Consider the following 23,140-nt stretch of genomic DNA (forward strand, 5'->3'; position numbering starts at 1 on the left):
CGTTTGGAAATACGTGTGTATGAATAATATCAATGAATATTCTGAGAAATAATACAGAAAATATTTTTGTTCAGAAACACACATATTTTGATGTTTTAAAACAAATCAATTGTTGAGCAGATATTTGACTACTCAAATTATACAATTTATTCATTCAAACAATAAATTCTTATTGAGAGGCAATTTGTGTCAGGTACTAGGACCCACCACTATTTGACTAGTGTACAAATCAGGCCTGTGGAGTTTACATTCTAATAGGAAAAGCAAACAATAAACAAATAAATTAATTCTATTGTGTGTTAGATGAATTAAAAGCTATGGAAATGTGAAAATTTAGAGCAGAGTAAGGGGGGTTGAGGTACAGGATGGGTGTTCAGAGAGGAGAGAGAAGCAATTATAAATATAATGGTCAGGCAGGATCAGTGAGAAAATGTCATTTAAGAAAAACTTGAGGGAGTCAGGGAGTTATTCATGACAATAACTGGGGGATATTCATGCAGAAAGAACAGCCTGTGGGACAGTCTTAAGGCAGCAGAGTGGCTATGGGGTTTAAAGAACAAGGAGCAAGCAGGCCAACAGAGTTGGAGAGTAGTAAGCAAGGAAGAAAGTGGTAGGGGATGACTCCTGAGAGGTGAAGGGAGGACAGACTGTGTAGGCTTAATAAACCATCGTATCTGGCTTTTATTCTCAGTGAAATGAGGAACTTGTGCAGGGTGTTGAGGAAAGGAGGAGTATGATCTAATTTGGATTCACGCTGGCTACTATATTGAGAACAGATTCTAGGGGCCAAGAGTAGAAACAAGACCAGTTAGGAGGCTATTTCAGTAATCCAAAAGTATTATGATGGCAGCCTGCAATGCAGTGGTAGCAGTCATAATAGCAGGAAATTGTTTCATTCTGGATAGATATCGAAGGCACTGCCAAAAGTTTTCTAGCAGACTAGAAATCAGGTAAAAGAAAAAAGTAATAAAATGTTTGGCTCCATCAATTATAAATGTGGAGTGAGTACAACTGTAAGTGTGGAGTTAGTCCTATCAAGATGGGAAGGTGCTAATGGAACAGAATTTAAGAGAAGATCAGTTTCTTATTTACTTCAGGAAGCATTACATTGACTTTTCTCACAGAAATACAAAGATGTGTACAGAAATAAGATAGTCTACAATTCAGTTCAAACTTTAGGATATGTTAAGTTTTATATATCTAAAATACATCCAAGAGGAGAACACAATAGGCATTTGGATAAATAACTTTCAAGTTCAAGATGAAATATAAATTTGGGAGAAGATTTAAAGCTATAAAATTGGAAGATAGTACCAAGAGAATGAGTATAGACAGGGGAAAGGATATGACAAAGGACTGAGTCTTGCATCACTTCAACATAAAGAAATCAAAGAGAAGAGAAGAAACCAGAAAAGAAGACTGGGAAGGAATAAAAACCAAAGTGTGTTAAGGTACAAAGAAAATCAAGAGTGTGGTGTTTTGGAGCCAAAGAAAGTATACCAATGAGTTATCAGCTCTGCCAAATGTTGATGATTAATAGGCTAAATAACATGCAGACTGAGGTTGACCATGAAATTTTGCATTGTAGAGATATTTGATAGCCTTCATGTAATTTTAGTGAAGTGATGGAAGCAAAATACTTACTTGAGTAGGTTTAAGAGAGAATCGGAGGAAAGGAATTGGAGGCAGGTAGTACAGATAACTTTTCTGTGGCATTTAGTTGCAGTGGTAGCAATATTAACAATTCTTTTTTTTAAGATATGAAAATTAACAATGCTGTATGCTAATAGATAATACAGAGCAAAAGAAATTATGAGACAGGGAAGAAAAAAAGGATAATTGGTAGATATGTCTTGGAGTAGGTGTGTGAAGAGATGGGATCTAGTGCACAGGTAGGAGGCTGACTTCGGTAATTCATCAATAGTATTATATGGGAGGCAGAGTATATGTATGCAGATGCTGGCAGGTGGATAGCTGGGAGTCTGTGGAAATTCTCTTTTAATCATTTTATATTTCTCAGGAAAGTAAAAAGCAAGTCAACATCTAAGAGTGAAGGTCAGAAAGGATGTGATGATGGTTTGAGGAAACAGGTGTGAAATGTCATCTAGAGAGAATGATTGGACTATGAACTTGCAACATTAAGGGCCCACTTGAGGTATGTAGTCAAGAATTATGTGAGATCAGTCAGTGTAATTACATGTTTTCCTTCAGCCACATTCACTTGTACCAAGGCAGATACAGACTAAAGAGTTGAATTCACACAGGGTTGTAGTTTTGACAAGCAAGTAAATGGCATGAGAGAAAAGCAAAGAAATTGAGGGTATACACAAGGGAGTGATTATAATGACTGATACAAGTTCTAATAATATTTTCAGGTTTATCACTTGAGGTGACTGGTTATTCTTCTCTTAACAGAAAGGAAAAAATACCTAAAATCCCATTATTTATACATTTCAAAAGAATAACAACCATGGGAATTATCTCATGGGGGGAAGTATTATTTGAACAAGTCTGAAGTCAGAGTACTTAATGTACTTCATTTTGTTTCATCTAATAAAAGAAAACATAGTTTCATAGTATGTTATTTAATTACAACATACATTAAAAATACTAATGTAAAGAAGCATACAGCTTATCTCTAATTCAAATTCATTATACAAAACTGTGTTGTCTAAAATGATAGCCACTAAAAACATGTGGTTATTTAAATTTAAGTAAATTTAAGTTTAATATTCAGTTCCTCAGTTGCAGTAGGTACATTTCTTGTGATCAATAGTGGCTTGACTTATTATATATCATAAATATAGAAAATTTCTATTCTTGCAGAAAATTCTATTAGACATGCTGACATAGAATGTCAGTACAGAGAGGTTAGGACATCTGTTCATGATCATACAAATAAATAATAGCAGAACCCAGAGGTCTTGATTCTTAACTCAATGTTCTTTCTACTATTGCCTCCCAATATCCAGAGTCCAATACATTCTGATTGCCTCATAAAAATAATTTTAAAAATCAGAGCTCCCATGCTTCAACTTGCCTTAATAACATCATTACTCAAAGGTGAGGTGTTTTAAAAAATGCTTAACTTCAGTTTTAATGTTTGACAAACTAACTGGAATTTTTTAAAAGAAAGAAAAATTATAATACTCTCAACAATAAAGGTTTTTTTAAAAAGTTCTAGAGATAGATAGTGGTGATAGCTGTACAACAATGTGAAAATTCTTAATGCCACTTGAGCTGTACACTTAAAAATGGTAAAACTTTCTGCTATATACATTTTGCCACAATAAAGAAAAAGAGAGAAAAAAAAGAAAAACTAATTGGTATTAAAAAGTGACTTTTAAAATCTGTCTCAATGTATTTATATTTTCATTAAATTTTCTAAATAACACCAATTAAAAAGCTTAGTATTTTAGAAAGCATTATATCACCTTCTCTACTATTGTAATGGCAAAGATGTAAATAAGTACAAAAATAGGACAGTGTATAACCCTTAAAATTACTCCTTAAGCAACTTCTTTTATTTTAGCAGTAGATTAACTGAAAATATGTGGCTGCAATTATAGAATGACAAAATTGTAATTGCTGAGAAAAGAAAAGTACATTATCTTTAATGTTATGAAATGACTTCAGAATGAAAACACATAAATGAGGCAGATGTCAGCTTATTTTTCTTGCATTGAGAGTGGGATTAAGATGCCTTTTTTAAACAGTCATGTTTGAGTGGTATACCTGCTCACTTGCATATCTCTAGCCAACTAAAAGAACTTCTATGCCCAGGATTGGGTCAATTAGACCATCTGTTACTTCAACTAGTGTAGTCAAGTCAGACCAGCCTGGACTCCACAGGGACAAGAGCCCCAAACAAGGCTGACTAGATGACAACTGGGACAGTTGTAGGAGGCAGACTCAGTAGAAATAGAGGTGATACTATGAGGAGTGGGCTTAACAAACATTTGGTCACCACTCTCAACAAAGGCATACCTACATTAAGAAAATGACCCCAAATAATAGCAACAGTCTTTGTTTCTATTTTTCTGGAATATATATATATATATATATATATATATATATATATATATATATGTAAATGCGCATTGAATTTTTATAGATAAAATTTCTACAATTTTTATGTCACACACCAAGATAAAACAAACAAGAATTTTAAATGTTTCCCAATTAATATGATCAGCAGTAATAGGAAGTTTTCTATATAATAAAACTAAGCCATGCCTTTGAATTTTTTTTAATACTTCCTAACTTCAAAGTGATGCATCAGAATATAGGAAGGCAGTAATGGACTTTTTCTTAAGCCATATTTTACATCTTTATTAAAAATTTAATTTCCCTCCAGTATAATATGCTTTGAGATGGGTCTAAAATCTTTCCAGGGATATGGGACTGTTTTATTTAGTAGTATATCATCAATACACCAAATTTCTCAGTGAAGTGTGTTGCATATAATCATGGAAGACTTTCTAACTTCTTAAAGGTTAAATAGGTTCTGGTACCAATTCCATGTGGAAGAAAGTGGAGATCCCCAACACCACCAAGCAATGCTCCAGACACCAGCTGGGTGTCCCACAATTCAACCCAATTTTGACACTATCTCCCCAGAGATAGCATCAGATACCACAGGTTGAGGACTCAGTCCTGCAAGGCTGCCCCCCTCACCCCACCCCTACTTCAGATATAAGTTGCAAGATCAGGTTCCCAAGACCCCCTCCTTGGGTTTCAACTAATTTGACAGAGTGGATCAGAGAAACATTTTACTTACTAGACCACCGTTTATTATAAAAGGATATAACTCAGGAACAGCCCAAGTTAGAGATGCAAAGGGAAGATAAGGGGAAAGGGCAAGAGGTGTCCATGTTCTCTTCTGGTGCACAGCTCTCCTCAATCGCCATGTGTTCACCAACACTGAAGCTCTCTGAACCCCATACTTTGGGGTTTTATGGAAGCTTCATTACAGAGGCATGATTGATTACAACATTGGCCATTGGGGATTGAGTTCAGTCTCCAGCTCCTCTCCCCTCCCCAGAGGTGGGAGGGTGAAACTGAAAGTTCCAACCCTCTAATCATATGGTTGGCATTGCTGGCAATCAGCTCCCTCTTTAAGTGAGTTCCAAAACCCTCCTTCCTCAATCTAACAAAAGACACTTTTGTTGCTCTCATAACAGAAAATTCTCAAAGTTTTAGGAACTCTGTGCTAGAAACAAGAGGAATACCAAATATATATTTCTTATTATGGAGCACAATATTACAGAGGTTATAATTTAAGTCATGTCAATCCTTATGATAGGTTATACTATTTTGGTACATGTATTTAAAAGACAAAAAAAAGATAAGATTTTTAAGAGTATTTTCAAATATGCATACCTGGGAAGGAACATTTTTTGGAGGCTCTATACGAATGCTTGGATCCCATTCTCCAGGAGGAAGAACAGTAACCTGATCCAGAAATTCATCAATTCCTGATACCAAGTCATTTCGATCTTTAGCTTTGTAAGCAACATCATGAAATACCTATAAGAAGGAAAATAAATATCATTTATAGATTTTAAAAATTATAAAATCTTAATGTGTTCAGTGTTTTCATTTCCTAGTTACCTCATCTGAGATTATAGAATTTGAAAAAATTGATGTTTTCATGTAAAATATTATAATTTAGTTTTATATATGAATGCCCACAGATATATATTTTTCTCAGAATGCTAGAATGAATGTCGAAATTTCTGGAGGCAAGAATAAAAAGAAGGGGAAGGAGGATGGAAGGGATGGGATTAAAATTCTGCCACCCTGAAGCTGCTTTTTGGGTGATATTGATTTTAAGCTATTTATTAAGAAACAAATGACTCAAAGAAACTTTTATTCTTCCCCCTTTTCTGCCCAAGAGATTCAGAGAGAGAAACTTGCTTCAGGAAGAAGATCTTAGGATACCACCTTAGCCTGTTTTGAATTAAGTATGGTGAACAAGAAGGCTTTAAGCCAGATGCCTATTAGCTAGATATCCCTGTGTCCCTTTGCTTTTGAGTTACCTAGCAAGGATTTTCTTGCCATGTGTGTTTCGGTATTCCTCAACTACCTGAGAATAGCCCATTTTCACTTCTGAAATCTAATTCCCTGCTCTCCCCCAAAAATGTCTTAGACACCCAATGTTGCCTCATTGTCTTTGGAATTTTCATGCCTCTGTGAATTCCCCATGCCCATATAGTAAACTCTTATTCTCTCCTGTTCATGAGTCTCTGTTAATTTGGGTATTAGCCCAGTTTAGAAGAACTTAGAAGGTGGGAAGAAAAGTATTAATATTTTTTTAGTCCCACAGAAGGAAGCTAATTAAGCTAGAATTAATGATTCAAGCTTGGCAAAGGTTATTCATGTATAGTAAATCAAACTTTCTGAAAGATGCCTTTGCTTAAAAATAGAGATGAAAATGTATAGACTATATTATAAATTTTAGCAATATTTATACCTTGGCATATATGAACTAATTTAAAAGGTTAATTTTGTTTCAATTATTAAATAATAAGGTTATAAAATAGGATTTTCTGATATATATCATATCTGTATGGTTTAGAAAGTATATTTCCATTTAAAGTATGAGCTACATTTACACACACAAACATACACACACACACACACACACACACACACACAGTGGTAGTCATTTAGACTACTGACAGATACTGCAGGTCTTCTAGACAGAGCAGGATTGCAGTCCTTGCCTTCTTCAATATTAGGATTAAGGTTTTCTACTTAGGTGTATACACTGAGTGGCCAGATTATTATGATCTCTGAATGCATAATAATCTGGCCCCTCAGTGTGTATGTATATATATATATATATATATATATATATATATATATATATATATGTATATTGGAGGCCCGGTGCATGAATTCGTGCATGGGTGGGATCCGGCCAGCCTGGCCAGGGGGAGGGGACATGGGCGGTTGGCCTGCCTGCTGGTCGAACTCCTGGTTGAGGGGACAATTTGCATGTTAGCCTTTTATTATATAGGATATACTCTGAGAGGCCAGATTATTATGCATTCAGAGATCATAATAATCTGGCCACTCAGTGTACATGTCACTTTCTAATGGAAGTTGTGAGCACCTGTGTGTGATTTATCCCATAGCCTTTTGTCTGCCATAGTGACCGAGAAAACACAGGTTGAGTTCCAGCTTCTATGGGCCTCAGTGACTATAATTAGCAGGCTCTGCCAGTTTGTGATGGACACACAGCATGACAGAAATCAATCCTGGTTGTATTAAGCCACAGAGATTTTAGTTGGTTATTCCTGCAGCATGCCTAATTTCTTCTAACTAATACACAGAGGAATGGTATACTTTATATAAAAGTGGATAAAATAAATGTGAAAAATTAATTTACCCTAAACATAAATATAAAATTGCATTTTATATAACATGAAGTGGAACAAATATTTGAGGTTTGGGACTACTGTATTATTTTTTATGCTAATCTATATTACAGTAACCAAATATCCCAAAATTTACAGGAAAATTATACTTCCAAACATTGTATTCTATTTTTAGACCATTTATTTTAGTTTCTGGCTTGATGTTCTAAACTGCTGAAGTGATTCAAGATAAGGTATTGTTAAAATGACTAACACAGTCTTTAATTTATTAAAAAACTTATTGAGTCTGTTTCTATTTTGTTTGTTTATTGTGTTCTTCAGTTCTACATATAAATCAAATCATATATGATTGTCTAACCACTGAACACCTGAAACTAATACAAAATGATACTGAATGTAAACTATAATTGAAAAATAAAATTTAAATTAAAAAAATCAATAACTTATGGAACTCTGACTGAGGGCCAGACACTATGCTAAGTCTGAAGATACAAAAGGAAAAGACAGGAGTTCCCAGTACAGAGAGGAAATACACAAATAGAGCTCAGTCAACAGATATTTATTTGAGCACCTGAAAAAAATCAAAGTACTAAAATGAATATGTGGTAACTGCTCTCATGAAATTTACAGTTTGATCATGGAATCCAATTCACCATTTTCTTCACTTTATGAATCAATATCTTGTCCTTAATAAGTACAATTATTCAATAGCCTTCAAAACAATTGGATAAGCAGAATAATTTTCCCACCTTGGCTTTAAACAATAAAATACTATTTTTTCTTTTAAAAAGTATTTAAGTATTTTATAGCCAATGATTTTTGATAGTCAATGTACTATTTTAATTAACATGTCCTATTATGTCATCCTTTGGAATAACTTTCTGACAGTTTCTGCTTTGCTATCCCACTGTTCAGAGAGTTACAAATTGACCTAAAGCTGATCTCTAAAGTTTCAAGTCTAAATGATTCTTGTTTGAGCCTCCATTAGGTGACTCATTAATCAAGGAAATCAATGAAAGTCCCTTCTCTGCTCTCATTCTAAATCTAAAATTTTAAAAACATGGATGTTTCTCTGTTATTCTGTATCCACTCAATTAAAAAGTTAGACAATGACATATTTCTATTGAGAAAATTTTGAATCCTAATTGGAAAAGGGAAGGTTTAGGAAGAGAGATACTTTGAGTATGTATGGGCCTCCCATGATGCAATATGCTCTTCTTACCATATAACATGGCCCATGACCCATAGATATCTTAGTGTAGTCCTAATGTCTTAGTTATGGAAACATAATATAACATGATATATACACTGAGTGGCCAGATTATTATGATCTCTGTACACATAATAATCTAGTCACTCAGTGTATATCCTATATAATAAAAGCCTAATATGCAAATTGTCCCCTCAACCAGGAGTTCGACCAGCAGGCAGGCCAACTGCCCATGTCCCCTCCCCCTGGCCAGGCTGGCCGGACCCCACCCATGCATGAATTCATGCACCAGACCTCTAATATATATATATATTTATATACACACACATGCACACACACATACACACACACACACACACACACACACACACACTGAGTGGCCAGATTATTATACATTCAGAGATCATTCATAATAATCTGGCCACTCAGTGTATGTGCCCATGAAAGTGACAATACTTGAATTGTAGAATACAAATGACAGTATTATTTATTTGATAATACTGTAAAAATTGCTAAATAAAAATCAGTATGGAAATACTAAAAGCAAAGTTACTGTGAGTGTTATTTCACAAAGAGTTCTACTATAGCAGGTTTAGGTCCTCATGAAGCCCTTTTTTCACTTTCTGTCTTCTCCCAGATTTCTTCAATAAAATGTTACTCATTGTAGTGGATGGAATAGTGTCCTCTCAATATATATGTCCACCTGAACCTCAGAATGTGACCCTATCCCAGTGGTCGGCAAACTCATTAGTCAACAGACCCAAATATCAACAGTACAACGATTGAAATTTCTTTTGAGAGCCAAATTTTTTAAACTTAAACTTCTCCTAAAGCCACTTTTTCAAAATAGACTTGCCCAGGCCGTGGTATTTTGTGGAAGAGCCACACTCAAGGGGCCAAAGAGCCGCATGTGGCTCGCAAGCCGCAGTTTGCTGACCACAGCCCTATCCCATATAATAAAAGCCTAATATGCAAATTGTCCCCTTGACTGGGAGTTTGACCACTCACTATGATGTGCACTGACCACCAGGGGACGGTGCAGGACATGGCAGGTGTTGGTGACACGGCACTGGCAGCAGGCAGCAGTGGAGGTGCTGCCAGACCCAATGGGCCCTGACCAGAGTGGGATTGCGGCAGGATGGTGGAGCAGGTGACTGGGCTGCGCCAGGACAAGGCAGGTGTGAGCAGGGCCCAATTGCCCCACCGATTACCCTGCAGACAGCGACCAGCAGTGGAAGTGGGGGGCAGGGCCACCACCTGGCTCTCAGGTGCTGAGGGAGCTGGGCGGGGACCCAATGATTCAGGTGGAGAGGGGCACGTGGGGGCACCAGGGCCCAGAGGTAAGCTGGGACCTGCCCTTCCATGCTAGATGCTCGTGCTTAGATCGCTGGTCAGACCTAGAGACCACACCCATGCAAGGATTTCGTGCACCGGGCCTCTAGTTTGAAATAAGGGTCTTTGCAGATGTAGTTAAGGTAAGAATCTCAAGATGAGGTCATCCTGGATTAGGCTGGCTCTAAATCCAATGAGTGTCTTTATAAGTGACAGAATAGTAGATGACACACACAGAGAAGGCCATGTGAAGATGGAGGCAGACTGGAATTTCACTGCCACAAGCTGAGAAACACCATGAACTACCAGAAGCTAGAACGACATGGAAAGATCTCCTTCAAAGCCTTCAGAGAGAATGTGGCCCTGCTGATACCTTGACTTTAGAATTCTGGCCCCACAAAATATGAGAAAATACATTACTCTTATTTTAATCACCTAGTTTGTATAATTTTTTATGGCAGCCATAGAAATTAATATACTCAATAATTTGTTCTTTTTTTCTGAATTTGATTAAAAAACAATTGATAGAAAATCATAAAACACAATTTGAACAGATGTAATAGAATAATTTCTATCAAACCCCAAATACAAGTTTAAATCTTCAGATTTTGTAAGGCTAGTAAAAGTTATAGCCAATGATAATTTACTCTTTTTTATAGATTTTATAGTATCTGAAGCCATAAATTCAGTAAATACATCATTAAATTATTTAGACCAGATTCTAATTTTGTATAGTCCCATTTGTTATTTACTACTGAATTTTGAATTTATACTCCTTCTGTGATCTTTTCCATCTGTTCTTTTTTAATAAGAAGAACAATAAAATAATAAAAATAGATTTCCATAAAGCGTTGGGTAATACAAGAACCTAGTTAAACAATGTTACATCTTGTGTTCTCATTTTTATGATCTTACATTTTTTAGATATACACTTCTTTGTGAAGCTGATGAAAGCTTTTTTCAGTCCAGAAAAATCTACATACAATTTTTTTACACAGAAAATGTATGTGCTGCATCAGAGGGCTCACAGGCCCCTTGAAAACCATCTATAGTTCTAATGGTTCAAAAACTCCCAGATTAAGAAAAACTACATACAGGCCATTGTAAAGAAAGTTTATAGATGTTGCATGGTTTTTATTGTCATGTATACTACAGATAAACTGTCATTGTTTTTTCTTGAGACCTTAACATTATTTTGCCTACTCCCTATGTTTGCATGCAATTCTGAACATACTAACAGCCAATGAAGTGTACTCTTCAAATGGGTGAATTATGTACCATGTGACTTTTATCTCAATTAAGTTGATAATATTTTTTTAAAAAATTACTTTGCCCAAAACAAGATTTACAATGATAGTAATAATGCTGCTTGCTCTGAAAATACATATAATGTAAGGGAAATATTAATAATATATTGTAAATGTCACTAAATAACAAATTATTCTTAGAATATGAGGTTTTAAAGCATTATATTCATGTGTGTGAACTTATTACCCCTTTTAAGCAAACTTCTCCAAAGGAAATTTTACAGTGAAAACCTAGAAGAAGGGGGAGTCAATACAGATAAATAAATCTAAGTCACAGTAAATTGTCATGATACAGGAACCCCAAAAGTTATGTGTACCTAGTGGTCAAAAATGTTCCCAATGAACTTGAATAAATACCTCATCTGTCATTAGGGTTGCAATTGATCTGCCAATCTCATGGTACTGTTGACCCTTTCCCAGGGGTCCCAGCAGAATGAATAAAAATCTGTAATTAAGAAAATAAAACAAATGTTTCATAGTAGAAATATAAAAATTATTTTAGTAGTACAAAATCACTCATCTCAAAGGAATTACTGAATATAGGAATTTCCATGTAAAATACTTCTGTATTTTTTCACAGTTCATTATTATGTTGAAATATTTTATAATGCTTGTCTCTTATGCTTAAGATTCTTAAGCATTGGGAATCTGTGGATATTTTTATTTCAGTGTTTCCCCCCATTTCATTACTGATAGAGCCTACACAGTTGTTAGTGAGAATTTTGAGGATTCTATCATTCTTAAGGTGACGAAAGTAAAATCTGATTAAAACGTTATGAATTGGCCCCACAGGCATGGCTCAGTGGTTGAGCATCGACCTATGAACCAGGAGTTCATGGTCCGATACCCAGTCAGGGTACACGCCCAGGTTGCAGGCTTAATCCCCAGTGTGGGGAGTGCAAGTGGCAGCTGATCAATGATTCTCTCTCATCATTGATGTTTTTATCTCTTTCTCCCTCTCTCCTATCCTCTCTGAAATCAATATATTTTTAAAAATTCTGAATTGTAAAAAAAATTCACTAATAAATAAATTGTAGAACTAGATAGAAGGGGGGAAAGGTAATACAGTTGTATAAACAAATAAAGAACATATGGTCAAAAAAACAATAGGTGCATATAAAATGTACATCAAATAGAAAAAAAAAACTTATTGTCAGGAATCAAAGACCAGTTAGGCAGAAAAAGTCAGGCATTAAAGATATTAATTTCAATGCTGGAGGAATAAAAATACCAGTTGAACTGTGATATTCCATATAAATAGGCAAACTCATGATCACAACTGGAATTTTTTAAAGAAATCAATACATGCTCTAACTTTGCAGGACTGGTCAATGCTACAGGGAAAAGGTCAGTGCTTCAGGGAAATTGTGAAAATTTTTAAATGCTCTGTATTCTGCAATATAACTCTACAGTATTCATTTGTTAAATGATTTATGCTCTTAAGTATGAGTATCTAATGGCTTTGTAAGGTATATGAAAATAGGTACTATAATTCTACCCTTCATTTACTTATAAATGTTAGCAAGTATACATGTTTTTACGAGGCATATGTTACACAGTCCTATATGATCTGACATTAAGTTTTTGTTTCAGTTGAAACCGAGCCCAAGTCAATATCTACCATACAGAAATGTCCACTATACATTTAAAACAGGAATACATTTAATGTGGTGGCAGAAGCTTTATCAACTATAATGCTTTTAAGAAATTTCTTAACCTATGTACATGTTGCTATTTTTCAAGTTTTCATTTCATGGGCTATTTATAAATTCCTAAAAGATTATTTTCTGACATTTTTACTGTGTTGCTGGTATAGTCATGGTGTCCTAAGAAAGAATAATTAGGATCCTCGATGGCTTTCTTTATTCTATTTGTCTAACTACTCTTCTACTTTTCACCTTTCCTAGTTAGTCAAGTCTTTTTAACCTTTCCCTTTACAGCTCTATCATGCCCCTAATTTTTCCTCCATTGTTCTCTACACAAATTTTGCTATGTCAGTATGAAATGAGGTCACCTAAATCTTGACAGTTTTCAAAGTGAGGGTACATAACCCCATTATGTCTTTACTCCTGGGACTTTTTCTTTTCTTTCATTTGAAAGACAGGAACTCTCATGGTCATAAACAGCTATCATTTACTCAGAGTTCATCAGACACTATCTTAAATGGTGGAACAAGAATGCATGGCTTGGAGGACTAATAAGAATGTTAAACTACTAAAATAATACCTCTGCAGCTATTAAGTTTGACATCTTAAATCCAAATTCCCAGAAATTCTGAACAGGTTACAGAACAGCTATGTAGAAAAATTGGCCTTAATTATACAGTCATATGCCACTTTAATAGCCTCAGTTCATCTTCCCCCTTTTTAAATAAAAGTAGGTATGTACAAAAGTCTCAGTAGACCTCCAAAAGGTTGAACTTCTCTCTGTAACCTGAATGGTAACCAGGTTCCTTCCTTAAACCAGATGCAGGCACAGGTACTCAAACACTGAATCCCATTCTAGCTAGTTGAGCTCTTCCAAAATGAGGCCTCTCCTGACTAAACTGTTCCGTATTTGGGGATGTTTTATCCATAATCAAAACACAGAGTGAGCCCTAACCCATTTGGCTTGGTGGATAGAGCGTTGGCCTGCGGACTCAAGGGTCCCAGGTTCGATTCTGGTCAAAGGCATGTACCTTGGTTGCAGGCATATACCCAGTGGGGAGTGCGCAGGAGGCAGCTGATCGATGTTTCTTTCTCATTGATGTTTCTAACTCTCTATCACTCTCACTTCCTCTCTAAAAAAATCAATAAAATATATTTAAAAACACACACACAGAATGATGTAATCTAACGTAAAGGCCAAAGGTTCATAGAGGAAACGTTCTACAAACCCAGATGCCACGGCACCTGTACCTTACGTCATCTTAACCTGGCCGAGGCGTTCAATGTTTGGAAGAGGAGTCATACTACAGCATCTGAAACAGAGCATTACACGACCGGCCCCAGTCATTTGAAGGATGGGGCCCAGAGTGATATGTTTTGCTATGAAAATAGGATCAGAGTGAAAGGCTGTCTTTATATAGAAATTACATTTGATGGAGGAAAAAGGGAAGAAAACAAAGTCCCTGGGTGAATTGCTAGGAACCTAATGTGCTAAAGTCAACTATTTTTTTCTGCATATTTTTGCCTGTGAATAGTATTATATCCACAAAATATAGATATATTATAAACAATTATAATTCAGTTTATACTATCCCTAAATTGTTTTATGCATAGTTCAAAGAGAAACAAGTTCAGATAATCATATTAAATTTGTGCTTTTGATTTGGATTCAGCCACAGCACCATGATGCTTCTACCAATTATTCCTCAGACTCTATATATGGGAAGTACACTGTGCCTAAGATTAAAACATACAGTACATTAAATACAGCAGGGACTATCCTAATGATGCCACGTATATGTACTTTGAAGGCCTACTTATTCAAGCATTAACCAAACTTGAAAACTGATTTATTTTTTTTTTAGTTTGACCACACTCGTATACAGGATCCTCGGTAGCCCCATGTCAAATGCAATCTTAGAGAAAAGCCTAACACTTTATCACTTTTAATCAAGGATTTATATAGTGGTATAGATCGGGGTATTTAGAGAAGAGGAACATGACTAAAAGAAAACATAAAAGTTTGAGAGGAAAGAGGAAAGAACAGAATAATTTTTTAAAATATTTTTTATTGATTTCAGAGAGAAAGGGAGAGGAAGAGAGAGACAGAAACATCAATGATGAGAGACAATCATTGATCGGCTATCTCTTGCACACCCCCTAATGGGGATCAAGCCTGCAACCTGGGCATGTGGCCTTGCCTGGAATTGAACCTGGGACTCTTCGGTCTGCAGGCCAATGCTCTATCCACGGAGCCAAACTAGCTAAGTCAAGAACAGAATAATTTTTAAAGAACTTTTTCCCCTTCTCCACAAGCAAGACGAAACAACAGTTTTGTGGATTCGTTTCTAGAAAAAAACTCTCAGAGTAAATTATATTTACTCCTTGTTTTTTACCCCACCAAAAAAAAAAAATGGTTTAAGAAAAATGCAAAAGATGCTGTTACACTTTTCACCTGGTTGGGATCGGGACTTCAGCCAGTCCTTGAAGCAAAACAGCTGGAGACAGCCTGACAAATGCAACCACGGTTCGATCCAGAAACTCCAGCTCCCCAACTAGGATGTTTGAGGCCTCAGCCCCAGGAGGGATCTTTTTCATAAAATGTAGATCAACCTGCAAGCATCACAGAGCAAAATAAGATAAATCAAAATGGGAAAAATTCACTATATTACATGCTAGCACAGTGCCTCACATACTGTAATTCATCAATAAATACTGTATCATTTGAATAGATATAGCTTATATATGTATATAGTTTAAACACATTTTTAAATAGTTAAACGTCTTTTGCCCTTTAGAAATAACTTTTTTTTCTTTACTTGTGTATTTTTTCTAACTTGTCATCAATAAGCTGAATAGTCTAGGTTCTCTATTTAATATCTTTAAGAGAAACTTCTTCAGTATCAGCAATCTTGAAATATTCAGGGAGAAAGGAGCATGTGCTCAATTAAATTAATATGCTTGAGTCATGATTTAATTCACATTTTCCAATAGATTTAAATATTTTTAGGTTGCATGATCTAAATTTTGTGCATAATACATTTTAATAATACTCAAAATATACCTATTTCAAAAGAAATATAAACATGTTTCTCCTTACAGTGTTAATTATTACTTTAGTCTTCACCTTTATTCTATATCCTTCACATTCTATACTTAGCCTGATCATTCTTCAATTTTAATTTCTCATCAGAGAATTTAGATATAGCAGAGTAAAAAAAAAACCACAAAGAATATAAATATTAACATTTGGGGTGGCTGAAGAGCCATAGTTGAACTTCTGATATGAGATGTCTGTGATTGAAATGAATGCACACAACACAAAAGTGATCATTAACAAGAAGAAATGCTTAAGGGGTGAAGTCTGAAAAATGATTGTAAACTGTCCTTAAGAGTAAATGTTCAATTTTATGCACAGGGCCTCAATGCAAACCAAGCAGTGATTTTAAAGTCAATTTTGCAAGGCCTATTTCTTGTTTTTAATTCATTTGAGTTGCTTTTTATGGAAATCACTTTATAGGAAGAATAAGATTTTTGTCTGCTCTAGTAATTGGTTTTATGCTCTGTGTCAATTAAATGGAGGCCAAAGATCAAAATGGGAATAGCCAAGAGAGAGAAAAGAGTTCTGGCAAATATAAGTGAGGCAGAGATTTTTTTTAAGGGGCCAGGCAATTCTTCTGCAAGTTTAATGATATGAGAATAGCTTTTCCAAGAAGTTTAAAATTAAAAATATTAGAATTTTTAGGAGTACCTAGAATGCCCATAGCCAGACTTTAGTGACTACATTACATATGTTGCTTTCTGAAATCAAGACCTCAGCATAGCTATTTAGAAAGTTTATAACTACTTAATTTATCAATAAAACAAAGATGACACAAAACATAAAACTCATTATATGGAGTATATACTTTATCCTAAGGATTAAATATAAAAATAATCTGCAGTACTCCACTAAAAATATCAACTAGAACAAATGTTCTACTTTAAAGAAAAAAATAATTTAATAAAGCAAAAGTGCCTATCTATCTATCTATCTATCCATCCATCCATATATATAAAAGCCTAAGCAACCGAACAACCGGTAGGATCAGGCCTAAACGGGCAGTTGGACATCCCTCTCACAATCCAGGACTGCTGGCTCCCAACTGCTCGCCTGCCTGCCTTCCTGATTGCCCCTAGCCGCTTCTGCCTGCCAACCTGATCACCCCCTAACCACTCCCCTGCCAGCCTGATTGATGCCTAACTGCTCCCCTGCCAGCCTGTTTGCCCCTAACTGCGCTCCCCTACAGGCCTGGTCCCCCCCAACTGCTCTCCACTGCAGGCCTGGGTCCCCCGCAACTTCCCCCCTCTGCTGGCCTGGTCACCCCAAACTGCCCTCCCCTGCAGGCCTGATTGCCCCCAACTGCCCTCCCTTGCAGACCTGGTCCCTCCCAACTGCCCTCCCCTGCTGGCCATCTTGTGGTGGCCACCTTGTATCCACATGGGGGCAGCCATCTTGACCACATGGGGGCAGCCATCTTGTGTGTTGGAGTGATGGTTAATTTGCATATTACTCTTTTATTAGATAGGATTATTCTTGGGGGCATCCCTATATTTTTGTATTTGTGTTAATATATAATTCATTAAGAAACCTTATTTGGCAATATAACTAACTACCTTTTAATATAACAAAAGGTCACATTTAAGGACCACAATTTAACCCGTAATAAAATTACAACTGCCTAAAAGACCTCTGAGAAAGGAACTAGATTGAATACATCTCTAAGATAATCCTCAAGTTGACTAAAATCACTTGGAATGAACATTTAAAAATCCTGGATTTTCAGTTCTTCTGAATAGGACCTTGAAGAAATCAAGGATTTCTTCTCTTATGAATCAGGATTTACACCCTGTTTTTAGGTTCCCCAGACCTTTTTGCTAAGAGAAAGATGCTTCATTCTGGGCATTTGGTGCATAAGCAGTAGGTGAGAAACAGTTATATTTCTAGGGAACAAGGGTAAACAGATCATGGTGGAACTGGAAGTGTGGTCAAGCCACACACTGATAGGTTAAGGAAATACAGATGGGACTTTAGGGGAAAGTTTAAGTCTTAAGCCCATTACATGAAGTATAATAAAAGTAATAGGGATTCTCTGGGGGGAAATGGCACTGTGACACTAACCAACCAGAGATCTTGAGCAGCTCTCTTAATCTCTCTGGGATATAGCTTTCTCACCTTCTAAATGAGGAGATTTTTGAGTTTTCCTAGAGTTCAAGGATTTAATCATCTAACTCTTTATACTATGTTTCACATACTAAAAATAGATGCAGAAAAAAGTTCTTTCTCTAGAAAATAATGTGAATGTTTCTTTGAGTCATCTATATATATAAAAGCCTAAGTGACCAGCCAAACATTTGACCATCTGACTGGTAGCTATGATGTGCACAGACATTCAATGCAGGAGCTGCCGAGCTTCGGTGACTTGGCACCTGCAGTTCTCAGGTGATGCACCCGGAACCAGAGAGGTGGGAGTCCGATTCCAGGGTGCGCCACCCAAGAACCACCCTCTCACAATCCAGGATCCCTCAGGGGATGTTGGAGAGCTGGTTTTGGCCCAATCCCCACCGGCCAGACTGAAGCACCCCACCGGTGCACGAATCCATGCACCAGGCCTCTAGTCCATTGGCTTCCCACTTCGGGTCTGGCTCCTCACTAGGCTTCTAGCCCATTGCAGAGGTCCTGGGTCTGGCCCATACAGAAACTTTTTGACTTGATTAACTAAATGATGAGACGTGCAGGGCCTACTAGCTGCAGCCCCACGTCTGGTGCCTGTGCTGGCCCATCCACTTAATATCAATTTCCAGTGGAGGCAGCAAATTTTCCCACTACCACTCTCAGCTGGGAAAACAGCCATGGCTTCCCTCCTTCTGGGCGGACAGTAGCACCAGAGGGCAACCTCCAGGGAAGGAAGGAGGCGAAGGAGCAGCTCAGGTGGGAAGAAGGAGGTTCCCACTGCCACAGGACTCCACCTGGGTGGAAGGGCCTGGGCAGGAGCCTGATATTGAGCAGAGTCCTGCCTTAGACCGCCTAGATTCCAGGCTAAGTAAATCCTGTTTGCTAAATAATTGCATTTTGCAGCTAAATGCCCACAAGTCGTCAGTTACCACCAAACTTAGGGTAAAGTGAGATGAAAGAAGCAAGACAGATACAGAGAAAAAGTCACATAAAATTGGGAGAAGAGAGGAGAAAGCCTGATTCCGGGGTGTGTCACCCGAGAACCACCCTCTCGTAATCCGGGACCCCTTGGGGGATGTTGGAGAGCTGGTTTCGACCCGATCCCCACAGACCAGACTGAGGGACCCCACCAGTACACAAACCCGTGCACCAGGTCTCTAGTTTGAAATAAAAGAAATGTGGAGAAACCAAGATGGCGGCATAGGTAAACACCTGAACTGCTGCCTCGCACAACAACTTCAAAACTACAACTAAAAGACAAAACGGACATCATCCAGAACCACAGGAAGGCTGGCTGAGTGGAAATTCTACAACTGGAAGGAAAGAGAAAAGCACACTGAGACTCAGAGGAGCTGCAGAAGTAAAGGCAGAGGTATGGAGGCACGCACATGGAGAGGGCTGGCAACTGAGTATGCGGCTGTCTTTTTCAAGTGAGACAAAAGCTCCCAACTGCTCTGAACTCCAGTTCCGGGTGAGACTCTGGGGACTCAGACCCATATGGGGAGAAACTGGACTGTCTGGCAGCGGGTGGAACTCGAGGGCGGCTTTCTCTCAGAGGTGCTTGTAGCCATTACCATGGGACACTGAGACCTGGGGGCCTCTTAGGGCAGGGCTGACGGGAAGCCAATGCTGTTTGCTCTACCCTGAGACTCCACCCCACTCCAGCTGTGCGCAGAGGTTTTTGCATATGAATGGCCTGGTCCTTTAAAATCTAAACTTACCTAACAAACTGCAGCTGAGTCAGTGAGGCCCAGAACATCCAAAAGAAGGCCCAAGATCCTGCAGCAGCTTGCACTGATTCACAGCTGGGCCTCATCTGGGCAACTCCAAACCCAAACAAAGAAGAGGAATCTGCAGATCTCTCCCAAGCTCCTGCTGGGTGGCCTTAGGCAGAGGCTAAATTAGCACCTTCTTGGAGATCCAAGAGCCACTGTACCCAGGGGTCAGAGTAGGACCATCCAGATTACAACACCTCAGATCCATAAGGGACACACTCAGGGGGCAGACTCAGTGAGCAGCAAAGCCACACTGAAGCAATTCTTGCCTCATAAGGGTGTCTCCAGCACAGAAGTTCTCCCATTGTAGACACAGCTGGTCCTAACAGCCAATGGGCCTGGAGGTCAATTCCTTCCAGTGATACCAACAACAATCAAGCTTAACTACAACAAGACTGTGCACAGAGCCCACAAAGGGGTGCACCAAGAGTGTCCACCTCAGGACACTGGGGAGGCTGACCCATTGGGCCCTATAGGACACCTAGCACACAAAGCCACTCTATCAACTCAGGGAAGCAGCCAAAATGTGGAGACAAAGAAACAGACCATAAATGAAAGAAATGGAGGAAAGCAAACGACTGGATATAGAGTTCAAAACCACAGTTATAAGGTTTTTCAAGAATTATCTAGAAAAGACTGATAAATTTAGTAAGACCCTCGAGGATATGATAAAGGACCAACTAGAAATTAAGCATACACTGACTGAAATAAAAAATAATATACAGAGAGAAACCAAGATGGCGGCATAGGTAAGCACCTAAACTGCTGCCCCGCACTACAATTTCAAAACTACAACTAAAAGACAGAATGGACACCATCCAGAACCACAGGAAAGCTGGCTGAGTGGAAATTCTACAACTAGAAGGAAAGAGGAAAGCTCACGGAGAAGGAGCGGCAAAGAACTGAGGTACGGAGACACACGCACACAGAGAGGAAGGGCGGCGGAGTGCCTGGCTGACTTTCTCTGGCGGGAGAGGGGAGGAAGCCCCCGATTGCACTGAACCCCAGTCCCGACTGCACTGACCCTCAGTTCCAGGTGAAACCCTGTGGACCCAGGCTCATACAGGGGGAGTTTGGACTGTCAGGTAGAGAGAAAGGCACATGGAGACTCGGAGACTCAGGGGAGCCGCGGCAGCAGGGGTCTGGAGGCACGAGTGTGCACAAAGACTGACTGCGGAGGTTACCACAGGCTATCCCTAGCGGAAGGGATTCAGAAGCTCCTGACTGCACTGAACCCCAGTTCCCACTGCACTGAACCGCAGTTCCGGGCGAGCCCCTAGGGACCCACGCTCTTACGGGGGAAATCTGGACTGTAAGGCGGAAACTCGGGAACCGCGGAAGGCAGAGGTCTGGAGACTCTCGCGCAAGGGCAGGGCTGACGGGAAGCCAAGACTGTCTGCTCTGCCCTGAGACTCCACCCCTTCCAAGCTGAGCACAGAGGCTTTTGCAATCTGGCAAGGCTAATCCTATAAGGCTGTCTCCAGCACCGAAAATCTCCGAGTGTAGACACAGCTGATCCTCACAGCCAACTGGCCTGCAGGTCAATTCCTCCCAGTGATACCAACAACAATCAAGACTTAACTACAACAAGGCTGTACACACAGTCCACAAAGGGGTGCACCAAGAGTGTTCACCTCAGGTTAACTGGGGAGGCTGACCCACTGGGCCATATAGGAAACCTAGCACACAAAGCTACTCTACCAACTCAGGGAATCAGTGAAAAATGGGGAGACAAAGAAACAGATTACAAACGAAAGAAATGGAGGAAAACAAACAACTGGATATAGAATTCAAAACCACGGTTATAAGGCTTTTCAAGAATATCCTGGAAAAGGCCGATAAATATAATGAGACCCTCGAAGATATGAAAAAGGACCAACTAGAAATTAAACATACACTGACTGAAATAAAAAATATTATACAGAGACCCAACAGCAGACTAGAGAAATGCAAGAATCAAGTCAAAGATTTGAAATACAAAGAAGCAAAAAACACTCAACCGGAAAAGCAAAAAAAATAAAAAATAATCCAAAAAGTTAAAGATAGTGTAAGAAGCCTCTGGGACAACTTCAAGTGTACCAACATCCAAATTATGGGGGTGCCAGAAAAAGAGAGAGAGCAAGATACTGAAAACCTATTGGAAGAAATAATGACAGAAAACTTCCCTGACCTGGTAAAAGAATAGACTTACAAGTCCAGGAAGCACACAGAACCCCAAACAAAAGGAATCCAAAGAGGACCACACCAAGACACATCATAATTAAAATGCCAAGAGCAAAAGACAAAGAAAAAATATTAAAAGCAGCAAGAGAAAAACAGTTAATTACCTACAAGGGAGCACCCATAGGACTGTCAGCTGATTTCTCAACAGAAACTATGCAGGCCAGACGGGAGTGGCAACAAATATTCAAAGTGATGAATAGCAAGAACCTACAACCAAGACTACTCTACCCAGCAAAGCTATTATTCAGAATGGAAGGTCAGATAAAGAGCTTCACAGATAAGAAAAAGCTAAAGGAGTTCATCACCACCAAACCAGTATTAAATGAAATGCTGAAAGGTATTCTTTAAGAAGAGGAAGAAGAAAAAAGTAAAGAGAAAAATTATGAACAACAAATACATATCTATCAACAAGTGAACCTAAAAATCAAGTGAATTAAAAATCTGAGGAACAGAATAAACTGGTGCATATAATAGAATCAGGGGCATAGAAAGGGAGTGGACTGATAATTCTTGGGGGGAAAGGGGTATGGGGAGGTGCAGGAAGAGACTGGACAAAAATCGTACACCTATGGATGAGTGTGGGGGGAGGTAAGGGCAAAGGGTGGGGTGGGAACCGGGTGGAGGGGAGCTATGGGGGGAAAAAGGAGAAACAATTGTAATAATCTGAACAATAAAGATTTATTAAATTTAAAAAAAATAAAAAATAATAAAAAAATGTAGAACATTTCCAATTCCCTGAATGGTGGCTTCATGTCCCTTCTCAGCTTATAACCACTCATCCTCACTCCCAGAGAAAACCACTGTTTTTCTTTCTCTCTGTCATCTTCAACTAGTTTGGGGGAACAACATCTCATAACTTTTGACAATAATATTTTATGCTCAATGATCCATCAATGTCTGATACCTGTGTCAATGCCATTCCTGTCAAAGACCACTGGAGACACACCTGTAATTGAATAAATTGGATACTCACTCCAGGGATGCAGAATACACACGATGGGGAACTGTGGGGGCATCTGGAAAAGAGGGTGCCGAAAGGACTTACAG

General features: G+C 38.3%; 1 protein-coding gene across 14 annotated transcripts in view; it reads right to left on the bottom strand.

The window, feature by feature from the left end:
• Positions 1-23,140, bottom strand: part of SLC4A10 (solute carrier family 4 member 10) — a 276,790-nt gene that overhangs the window by 86,008 nt on the left and 167,642 nt on the right. For all 14 annotated transcript variants that reach the window (XM_080668207.1, XM_080668214.1, XM_080668208.1 and 11 more), the window contains 3 exons: positions 15,336-15,493; positions 11,592-11,679; positions 5,383-5,529 (listed from right to left, as the gene is read on the bottom strand). In XM_080668207.1, coding sequence (XP_080524333.1) covers positions 5,383-5,529; positions 11,592-11,679; positions 15,336-15,493 — 393 coding nt within the window. The remainder of the gene's footprint in view (positions 1-5,382; positions 5,530-11,591; positions 11,680-15,335; positions 15,494-23,140) is intronic.

The sequence above is a fragment of the Plecotus auritus genome, assembly GCF_963455305.1.
Source record: "Plecotus auritus genome assembly, chromosome: 5".
Lineage (NCBI taxonomy): Eukaryota > Metazoa > Chordata > Mammalia > Chiroptera > Vespertilionidae > Plecotus > Plecotus auritus.